We start from the raw sequence: 11,859 nt of genomic DNA, 5'->3' as shown, positions 1-11,859 counted from the left end.
ACTTCACAAGATACCTGAACATTAAAAAACTGTTCAAAATAAATGTGCAGATCTGGATCTAGATTTAAAAGCCACAACACAGATGAAAACTTTGAAAAGCATTCTACACACACACACACACACACACACACACACACACATTAAACCCATGAAAACCCACATGAAGCTACTGTACAATCTGATGCTAATTGAGTTGTATAATTCCTGTAATAATATGCTTCTCTGTGAGACAGAAAGTTTACCTCCCCTTGAACATTCCTTTCTTTTACTTCCCTGTAAATATCCCATGTTTCATTGGGCTTCCTTGCAAGATACAAGCTTTTAACCTCAGAAGAAACTGCTACAAGACAATTTTAAATACGCACATATGTCCAAAAATTAGTAATAGTCCATCGACATCTGGGAGTGGTTTCTTTCAAGGGAGAGAAGTTAAAATGCAGGTATATGATAGGTTAAGGAAATAATGGAATAAGAAATGTTAAACGATGTGAGGGCTTATAGGGCAGAAAAAGAAATACAGGTAGTGATAAATAACACTAAAGACTTTCAGAAAAAGTAATGTGAAAAAATCTTAATATAGAAGTTTCCTAAAATATAAGAATATGCATATATATTAAAAAGCTCAATGGAATTATCCTACAGTGGGACAACAATATCCATATTAGACACCACAAGCTAACAAGTAAAAGACCTCTTTTAGGAATGGGTCACTTCTATCAAAATTGTTTGCCAATGAGAGGCCTTATAGACTATCAAACAATACAGGTTATTGCCATTGCTCTGGGTTCCCCTCTAGAACATGATGATTCAACCCTATCATTGAAGACTCTGCTATACTGAGCCATAATAAAACTTTGTGAGTATGTTGGTTTATTATTTACTAACCTAAGAATATTTTTGGTAATTTCTGGCAAATAGAATAATAAACTACAGGAAAAGAAAGTTCATGAATATTTACACCAAGCTTTATTTATCTCACTGTCTTCTTCTGGATTTTCCATCACTCAGTTATTCTAGTCTTCAGCTTCGTTGTCTCTTTTAATATTCTGCTTCTTTTATCCTAGAGTTGTGACAAGTGATGTTCCTACTATCCTGTTTCTTTCCGTTTAGCCAAGCTGACTTTCTTACATTGACTTTTTTGAGTAACAACTTCATGATATCTCAAATTTTGCCTGGATTCAGTCCTTGTCTACCAACTTCACAGGTTCACAAACCCCAAAACTGGATTAATTTTATTTTATTTTCCACATCTAAAGTATTTCTTTCGGGCTCTAAATTGCCTTCAATACCTACATTGACATGCATGGTCCTTTACCATACAGCTATGAATCTTCCTGCTGAAATTATGAATCCTCTATAAAATCCAGGCTTTTCCTGTGATTACCCAAGAGTAATGTGTGTATCATAATATCATAGGAGATTATTAGTACCCATTTAGAAGAAACATGATTTATAATTATTTACTACTTCTCTAAAGTGATGTATATGTGAGTACCTAAGAGTTTTGTCCAAAATCAGAATAGTTATATCATAGAATATTCAAGAAGAATTGTTAGATGTGATATCTTCCTATTTGTCAATGTTCCATCATGCTTTCAGGTGTCCAGCTCTAAACCATCAGCATCTTGAAACTCTACTTTCATATTCTCATTTTCATTAACCACTGAAATTCTGATTTATTTTGACTGAATACATCAGCCACTATATTGATCCATATTATATTAAATGAAATAAAAGACACTTAGAATTTCACATTAAATCTGTTCTTTCTAAAGAATTAGATTTTATTGTTTAAGAGAAATCCATTATAGCCAGGCATGCACTGAGAAGAAACAAAAGCACTACAGTTCTGTTTCAACAAGGCTCATGTCAGCAGGACATTACAGGGTTATGCAGTCAGCACTCATTCATTAAAACACTCATTTTTAAAGACCTCTCGGCACCTCAGCAACTTAAAGTAAGCGTCGATCTTATGAGTATCCCTTCTCAGGCAGCGGACCAGGTTATAAAAGGCAAAAAGGCGAGTGTCTTCATCAGATGACTGCAAGTCTGCCAGTCCAGACCAGGCAGGGTAGGGATCTTTTTCAACTTTCTTCTGGCTCTAAACATCAAATGGACAGGTATTATTCACACTATCCCCTCATGAGTTCTGTTTCTCTCTCTCTCTCTCTCTCTCTCTCTCTCTCTCTCTCTCTCTCTCTCTCTCTCTCTCTCTCTCTCTCTCTGTTTCTCTCTACCTCTCTCTCTTTCTCTCTCTCTCTCTGTGTGTGTGTGTGTGTGTGTGTGTGTGTGTGTGTGTGTGTGTGTGTATGTGTAAGAGACATGATTTGGATGTCAGTGATCAATTTTGGGTGAAGTTCTTCTAGTGAAATCTACTTTGATTTTTGAGAAAGCTGTTCTTACTTTTATCTGGAACTCATGGTAGAGTTCCTTAAGTCTGTGTCATTCTTCTTTTTTTTTTTTCTTTTTTTTTTTTTTATTAATTTATTTTGCGATACAATTCAGTTCTACATATCAGCCATGGATTCCCTTGTTCTCCCCCCTCCCGTCCCCCTCACCTTCCCCCCAACCCCCCCCCCCCCCCATTCCCATCTCCTCCAGGGCAAAGCCTTCCCCACAGACTGAGGACAACCTGGTAGACTCAGTCCAGGTGGGTCTAGTCCCCTCCTCCCAGGCCGAGCCAAACAATTCTGCATAGGCCCCAGGTTTCATACAGCCAACTCATGCAATGAGCACAAGATCTGGTCCCACTGCCTGGATGCCTCCCAAACAGATCAAGCCAATCAACTGTCTCACCCATTCAGAGGGCCTGACCCAGTGGGGACCCCTCAGCCATTGGTTCATAGTTCATGTGTTTCCATTCATTTGGCTATTTGTCCCTGTGCTTTATCCAACCTTGGTCTCAACAATTCTCGCTCATATAAACCCTCCTCATTCTCGCTAATTGGACTCCCAGAGATCCACCCGGGGCCTAGTCATGGATCTCTGCATCCAGATCCCTCAGTAGTTGGATGAGGTTTCTAGCACAACAATATTCTAATGGCTACAAAGGGAAGACACCACATCACCCATTTGACACAAATCCTGGAACTGGACTCAGGTCCTCACACATGGAAGGAAGGAAATTACAGACATGAGACATCTACCAGTGCACATTCCTTATAAATTTTTAAATAATTTTGGTAAAACACAGATGACTATAAATTTATAATGAGAAATCCTGGAAATTGGGGTAAATGCATTAAACACTAAAACATAATTTGGAGACAGGCATATGTATTTTCTGCCATGCCACTGATCTCAGATGAGATGGATCCATACACAAGTGGACAGGAGGTACTATTTGGATGCATATATGGAGTTAAGTAAAATCAATGAAAATACTAGTATCAGTACTTTCACTTTGGGGAATTTTACATGTTCTCAGTACTTTCCCTGATGTGTCCTTCATACCATATTAGTTCTGGTAGAGTGTCCCGATCCTTTCCTTCCTTTCAGATAAATCCATTCTACATACTCTATTTAATCCTTGAACATGAGCAGTATATTTCACTTAGCGTATTTTGTGCAGGCAATCCAGGCAGTGACTGTTATATGATCAACTGCACATTAGGCTGTAGTGTCTACCCCATCCAGGAAAGCTACTGTTGAAAGGACTATGAGGCACAAAACTATTTTCTACAGATCACTGTCCTAAGGGCTTATTAAGTGACCGTGTATTTGAGAATCTCAAAATTCTTTTTGAATTACATTATTCACAAACTTTATAAATAGAATGACCAAAGCCTCATGTTGAAACAGCTTACCCTGCTAAGTATGACCTTCATTCCTTCCTGAAGCACACGGGTTCTGTTCCTCACAGCATTGGCTCTTTTAAGCATTTTATCAGAAGCCTCCTTGAGAGTGGGCACTGCAGAAATCAGGTGTTTCAGCGGTTCTTCCCAGGCATGGGAAATATTGATCATTGCTTTTAGAAGGTCTTCAGTCTAGGAAAACATCATTGGACATCACCTTAAACTGAGTGACATACAGCTGTGTACATAGATACTTGTGGATTTTTCACAAGGGAGGCAAACTACAGTGTATTTTTATTAGTAGTAATATATGTTAATGACTTCAAAATATATAAATATTACCTAAAAATAAAATTTCAGCTACTGAATTCTACTTTGCTAAATAAAACAAATTGGGTCTTAATAATTTTGACTGTTCAAAATGATCATATTTTGTTTTTCATTTACATTCTACCATTTGTCCTACTTGTTTGAACTGTTCTCTTGGATTGCTTACCCTGCCTATGGGAAAATTAGGTTTACAGGGCTCAGGAGGTGTCCAAAATATGACACATATTACATAGATGCCAACAATGTCAGGAGTTAAAGCTTCAAATCATTTCTATACTACTGAATCAAATTGGTCTCTCATATACTTACTTGAGAATTTTTTACTATGGTAGAATATTAAAACAGGTGACTTCAGGCAAAATACTTATCAAAATCAAATCCTATTTTCCTTGTATCTGCATGATTCCAACTGCCCTTGATTCTAGAGGAGTTTTATATTGACTTGTACAGAAGAAAAAATATTTTAAAGCATTCTAGGCATTGGTAGAAATCAGAATGGAATTTTGACCTGATAACTGTTAATACAAGGACAGAGTCATACAAAAATAAATTCCTTAGCTGTTTAATATGATGTTTGTAAGTACTCTTACAGGCTATGAAACTAAAGAGTAGAGAGCAATTCAACTATAATCTAAATAAAAACTTTATAAATGAAATGGAAGCCGGGCGGTGGTGGCGCACGCCTTTAATCCCAGCACTTGGGAGGCAGAGCCAGGCGGATCTCTGTGAGTTCGAGGCCAGCCTGGGCTACCAAGTGAGTCCCAGGAAAGGCGCAAAGCTGCACAGAGAAACCCTGTCTCGAAAAACCAAAAAAAAAAAAAAAACCAAAAAAATAAATGAAATGGAGGCACCAATGGTGATAACCAACTTATTGCTAGCAGTATTAGACAAAAGGAGTAAGAATGACGACATGACATGAAAGAAGTTTAGTGTCAATTCTTACTCGATGTGCATGGGAAATGACTTCTGCATACTGTTTGGAGCCACAGTTCATTTTCTTCTCAAAAGTACTAATATCAGAGGCTATTTTTCAACATTAAATATTTCAGTGTCAACAGTGTGCTGTTCAAGTTGTGTAGAAAAGCAATTTCTACAAATGTTTTGTTCTGTTTATTTTCTTTATTATAAACACACTTTATTCATGAGAATATCTTGTAAATGAGTTATTTGTCTTGATAACACATGAATGACTGCAGAAATAGTCTGTGAAATAGCTATATATATATATATATACATACATATATAATTTATATAAATAAAACTGATGTTTATGACAAGTAGCCAGAGTGAAGAGATCATAACGCATATACAGTAAATCTTTAGAGTTCTGTAGATGTCTTCAAAACAGAAGTCACCCAGAGGAATGTGATATAGTATAGAGAAGAGTCTTTTGTACAGTTAAGATGTAGGTAGGCAAAGGCAGATCAGTCAGGGAAGACTGTATAAATTAGGATGGAACAGAAATAGTTCCAGGAGAGTTTAGAAAAATAAGAAGAATGGGCACATGACTTAGTTTAGTAATGTGATCCCAGAGGAGAATCCTTTAGTGCTATATACCATAAAAACAAAGGGATTTGCACTTACACTATATGTATATTTATATATTAAAAATGAGTGTCCAGTTCAGATCAAAAGTTCCTTAGGAAAAGCAGAAGGTGTTGGTAAAAATAGATTTCTATGAGACAACTAAAATTCTGGGACAATATGATTTGGCAGGCATTTTAGTTAGTGCTAATGTTATCATCTGTATGATGTGATTGTTCTCTGAGAGTCACATCTTTTTTGATCTATTGAATCAGAAATTTCCACACCTCTTGTTGGCTTAGTAATTACACAGAGCACAGTTACCTTTGTATAGCACAACTTGTTTCATAAAAAACAGGGAGGAAACCTACTTTTGTTTCATGGGCTTCCTCTCGAGACTCTGGAGTGTGGATGGAAGCAGTGTGGCATAGGCTGAGTGTCCTGTACTTGATCCAACTGACATTGAAATATTTCATGTCCTGGAAGAAATTAAATGATTTAGTTTACTGAGGATTTAGAATTGAGTAGAAACAAATGCTATGTTTGATTAACCCTACATTTTTGATATTTAGGAACAAAAATTGAAACAGCACAATGATGGAAACACCATCTGCCTACCTTTTATTTCCCTTTCATATGCAATCTACTTGATCTACAATATTCTCAATCTCTTCCTCTTTTTTCTTCTCCCTTGTATTGTACTTGCTAATGTTATTGTTTGGAAAGAAAGCACTAAGATGCACCCAAACTTGTAATTACTTACATGTTTAAGTATCAGTTTTTCTAGGCTGAGTGTCATAGAATTTTTACTATATATCCATATTTAAAATAATTATTTTTCATTGGCACAAACTGATTTTTTAAAATAAGAACTGATCATTTTTAACTTGGATCTCAAGTATCACCAAGTTTCAATAAAATAATAAGTTCATGATAAATGTAGGAGTCACAAATGTTGTTACAATCAGAAATTAACCATTCAATTCTAGTTACATTTTAAAGAAATATTTAGCAATGAGTGAAGTAAGATTCACATAAATATTTAAAGTTTCTATACTAATGATATGAAGGATGTACTTGCATAAGACATTTTGAAAGAAAATACAAATTCTAACTATCAAAGAATTTAAAAGAGTTAAACAATCTTAGAAATGTTGTGCAGTTAGAAGATAAGGAAAGAAGAATAAGGGGTATGACAAAACTAGTATGAGAAAATAACAATGGGAATGTATATTCCCTATAAATATAGAGATATGTAATCCAAATGCTCAATTTTCAATGGACATTTGTTTTGTTGCTTCCTCACTGACAGGCCCTGATAGATGAGTTATCTCCCTAAAGGAGAGGGAATTTAAAGTAGCCCTTCAATTTCACTAAGACACCCATTGCTGAAAATGATAAGCTGGGATTGTTTGCATTTACAAATTTAGCTGTAGCTATTTTCTTTTATTATGTTTTTCACTGTTTACATGATTTCAATTTCCTTAGGTTTATTTCTCTCCACCCACCCAACTAACTTCAGTTCCCCTGCACTAGTTATCTTCAGATCAGTAAGTCAGGAATGCTCATTAAGGCCAAACCCAGGGTGTAGGACCACAAAACCAAAAATTCCAGTGAAGAAATTCAACATTGTTATTGTTAAAGTTAGTAATGGAAAATTTGAAATATCTTTGAATTCTTTACAATTTTGAGATTTTATGAAACTTCATATTTTGCCCTTTATACATTTTGCTCTATGATTCTTTCTATTACCTATAAATTGAATTATTTAGAATTGGATACATGACTCTTTCCAATTTTATCAGTGATTAGCTATGTGAAGGTACTTTTAGAAAAGAATCCAGAGGCAAGGACATTACTTACAAATTCATGGAATAAATCTGCAGCCAGAAAATATGTGGCATGAGACTGATCAACCACTCGATAATACAGGTCTTCAGTGGACACAGAGCCAGTGGGTTTGGAGGCCACATGCTCCCAAAGGAGCAGATTTGACACCATCAGCAACATACATACCCCTGCTGTCAGAGAAATGGCAATGAGGTGATCTACACAAATCAGGTTACAACAGTTAAACAAGCTGGGAATGTGTTCTGAGGGCCCTCTGATATGTGATTTGGGTTGATATACCTTACTAGAGCATTCACCTTTTCAACTGGTAAAATACAGAGATAACTAAACTTTTCCAGGAAAAGTTTGACATGTGGGAGACTATTCACAGTTTGCATTTGCTCCAAAAGAGCCTTTCAAATTTGCAAACACATGGAGTTTGATTTAACATGAACCAGAGTCTTCAAATCATTATCTGCACACATCTGAAATTCTAGAGAATTTATGTTGTCTTTCATTTTATTAAATACATTATTATTGTAACTAATTCATTTTCCTTGTATATCTCACTTAAGAATGAGGTGATTTGATAGTTTATTCAGGTTAATTTATGTCAGCAGATATCCAAGCTGGGTACACAAATTAGTTATAACTTCCTATTTCTGTGCTTGATGCAGTTTACCACTTATTTATTCTCATTTTCTCAATATACACTAATTTCTTATGATATAAATTGAACACGTTGAGGTGTATTATTATTATTATTATTATTATTATTATTATTATTATTATTTTGAAACAGGGTTTCTTTGCGTAGCTTTGGTGCCTCTCCTGGACCTTGCTCTGTAGACCAGTCTGGCCCTGAACTCATAGAGATCTGCCTGGCTCTGCCTTCTCAGTGCTGGGATTAAAGGTGTGCACCACCACCATGCAGCTGAGTTGAATTTTTTTTAATCTAGATTGTGACTTTTGAAATGGAAGAGATTATAAAACTGATGACTCTTAAGAATCAGTAATGATGTCCCATTTTACACTCCTGTTCATAAAGGCAACACAATATAATTCTGAGAATTGCCTGTGTCTGCAACACAAGGAAGTTTGTATTTAAAAAATCTGAGCTCAAATTTAATCAAGCAAGTAGAATATGAGAGGTCTTTCAGCTGTGTGCTGACTTGTCTCTAGGTTAAGCATAATCAAATATTAGGCCCCTTTAAAATACATAGCAGATCACATCAAGGAAAATCTACTCTACAAACAATCTTGATGTAATATACACTAAAGATTACATAGACTCTAAGAGGTACCCAGTGAATGGCTACTTACCATTTGGTAAAGTCAAAGCAAGCAGCATCTTGGAGATGATCCACCACAGTATGAACTTCAACTTGGGAAAGCTGCTTCACTTGAGTGCTGCCTTCAGTCAACTTTCCACCTCCCATATATACCACCAGATTATACCCAAAGCCAGACAGTGCTGGGGGCCAGATTGAATCAGTGTCTATAAATCTGTGACATTCTTCCCTCAGGGTTTGTTAACATCCTCTTTACATTTACCACAGTTATATGTCAATATTTGTCACACTGCATTTTCCCCAGATGGTCTATAGAATGCAAGTCATTCTCCAAATCAGAAAAGCCACCTCTGTTCATTGGTTACTTATTTTCAGGTAAGCAGGAGAAGACTTTCCCAATATTTTTCCCTAGTTAAATGTCTTATATGTCTGTCATGTCTTCTGCAATGTTCCCTAGTGTTTCTGGTGATGATAAATGGTTTCCATAATCTACCCTATCTCCACATAAGTCAACCATTAACACTGTAAAATATTTATCTCAATAAACTCAGTAATAGTTCCAGTAATCAACAGGTCTAAACACAAATGTTTAGAAGGCGTTTTGACAAGAACTTCATGCCCATTGATGAAAAGTCTACTTATAAATGCAGATCATGACATTTGTAGGCACCTTATTTTTGCTGTCTTAAAATATAAAATATTGATTCCTTTATGTGTCTTGAGACATAGAACATAGCCGATAATTTTTGGTTGCAATGGCAAGTGCTGTGCCATGATTTTCCTACTTACTACACTCTATCAATGTTGCTGATGGCTGTATGATGTCACTGAATTATAGCAATTTTAGGCATTATTCTGAAATTGCTACATAGTGACCAGGATCACCATGAAAGGTATTCTAAGTAGTAAAAGATTCTATATCAATGAAGCTCAAAAATTTCATTTTACTTGAGCAAAATATTCAATTTCTTTAGGATTTGGACTAACAATTTATTTCTGCTGTGCAGATAACAACAGAGGCAGCAACACGGATAAAGTTTTGATATCATGTACCTCACAGGAAAAATATCTAGAGAAGAAACCAACTTTGACACTGGGATTTCAATTAACTTTATATATACACACACATATATATACGTATATATATATATATATATATATATATATATATATATATATATATATATATGTATATGTATATCTGCATTTCTTTTTCTGGGCCTGATGAGTCCCTTGTATAATTTTATTTTCACTACTGTGTTTATTGCTTTTTAAGGTGTTTTACAAAACCAGTAAAATTTCCATCTTAACATCTCCCTTTACTTACAATAACATAAGTTTGCCTATAATTCACCCTGAAGTAAACCTCTATATTATATAAACATAAATCAACATAAACCATTCCCTTTCATATTCTTAATACAAGAGGGATATTTTCACAGTATAATTTGATGCCTTAGTATCTGCTTGACTTAAAGCCACTCTGTGACATTTAGATTCCAAATACAGACTTTTTCCTCCCAGACCTTCTTGGTTGTTTAAATACTTGGATCATCCATAAACTTTGTATGGTAATCACCATTCTCTGGTTTAGTTCTGATTTCTGATTATAATCTAGCCAAAATGAGTGTGCCCTACTCTTTGGCTATCAAACTATCACTTTTTTTTCACTGGCACATTATAATGTATTCATTAGTTATGTAGCAGTTTTGCTCAGTAGCAATACCCAAAAGATTAGAAGTTCCTATCCTCTGTCTACCCAAAGTATAACTCTACAGATCAATGGTATCTAAATTTCTTATATCCTGCAATTGGTTTTCTGCATCAGAGTAGGGACAATGTGGGGGTCACATAACCTTCAAGGTACTGACAATTTCTCAGCATCACAGTCAGACTTAGATATGTTCTCAACTGTGTCCTAAATAGTTTCAGAAGTTGTAGGATCTCCCCAGGCATGGGAGGAAGGAGAAATTTACATTTTGCACTATCTCCCAGTTTAGGCAGAAGGTAAAGAACAAAATCAAGCTCATTTTCCTTTACTAATTCTTTATTACTTAATTTCTGATGAAATTAGAGAAACTGATATTTTTAGTTTAAGGATCCCCTGCACATAGACAGCTTTGCTCTGAGTTCACCATGAGGACAGTTAATGACCAACTATCACTGTGGTCATTTTCAGGGAATTCTTTAATGTTAGTAGTTTTTTTTTTTCTGGTGTTCTGATGTAAGACTAAGGCTGTAACTGTTAACATCCATGCAGTTTTGTTGAATAGGTACACACACACACACACACACACACACACACACACGTGCAAACGCACATGCACAGGCACACACAACCTTTGGTTATGTGGTGCTCTAAGATGTTTATATATCTTTATGTATGTGTGTTTGTGAGCATATGTGTGCACTTATACTGGCCTGAGAATAACCATGGCATCATTCTCAGAAACACTGTTAACTTCACTTTGAAAAGTTGTCTTGCTAAGCTGAAAAATACCTAATTAGGATAAAAAGAATGGACAGACATCCAGAGATCTTTGAGTGTCTTTCTCCCCAGTGCTAGAATTCAAGTTCAAGTCACCATACCAGGTGTCACTATTTCTGAATTTCAAATTCAGGTCTTTGCGTTTATAATGTAAACACTTCACAGACAGTGCCTTCCACAATAACATGATGATTTACATGTATATAATGCTGTGGTTGCTGAATATCATGATATGAAGAGTGTAGAAAATTCAGTCTTGAACTTGATATGTAATTTTTGCTTTTGACAATTTGTGAAAAAAATATATATTTAATAATTTGGTTTACTATTTTGCTTAATTGGTTTTTCTGTGTGGCTGTAAATTTCCAGTCTTCATGCAACAGAAAAAGATTCTCAGGATTATACTTAGTCTTTTGTGGTATTCTTATGTTTAATTTTTTAAATCTTTATTTCCTCATTTGTTTTGTCAAAGTTATGTAGAATCATCTTACAGAATATACTTTACATGGAGTTCTACAAAGTCAAACATCTTTTGTTTATCCATTTCCACTAAAAATCATATCTTCCATCTTATTGAGCTGCTTATTAAGAAAAATAATCA

General features: G+C 35.3%; 1 protein-coding gene across 1 annotated transcript; it reads right to left on the bottom strand.

Annotated features, from left to right (window-relative positions):
• Positions 1–1,903: 1,903 nt before the first annotated feature.
• Positions 1,904–8,829, bottom strand: LOC128104674 (prolactin-3D4-like). The gene is made up of 5 exons (XM_052729642.1): positions 8,802–8,829; positions 7,512–7,669; positions 6,020–6,127; positions 3,807–3,986; positions 1,904–2,101 (listed from the first exon to the last, which is right to left on the bottom strand). Exons 1-5 carry the CDS (start codon positions 8,827–8,829, stop codon positions 1,904–1,906), a joined length of 672 nt encoding a protein of 223 aa, XP_052585602.1.
• Positions 8,830–11,859: the final 3,030 nt, after the last annotated feature.

Source organism: Peromyscus californicus, unplaced genomic scaffold (genome assembly GCF_007827085.1).
Source record: "Peromyscus californicus insignis strain IS unplaced genomic scaffold, ASM782708v3 Scaffold_8__1_contigs__length_139910024, whole genome shotgun sequence".
In the NCBI taxonomy this organism is placed as follows: Eukaryota; Metazoa; Chordata; class Mammalia; order Rodentia; family Cricetidae; genus Peromyscus; species Peromyscus californicus.
Note: the sequence above shows the minus strand (reverse complement) of the source record. Positions and strands in the feature narration are given on the sequence as shown.

Excerpts from the sequence above, each read along its gene's own strand:
- LOC128104674 (XM_052729642.1), bottom strand. The coding sequence starts at position 8,829 with ATGCTGCTTGCTTTGACTTTACCAAATG. Across the intron at positions 3,987-6,019 it reads AGGAAGCCCATGAAACAAAA|ACTGAAGACCTTCTAAAAGC; the intron begins GTAGGTTTCCTC and ends ATGTTTTCCTAG. Across the intron at positions 2,102-3,806 it reads TGAAGGTCATACTTAGCAGG|AGCCAGAAGAAAGTTGAAAA; the intron begins GTAAGCTGTTTC and ends TTTGATGTTTAG.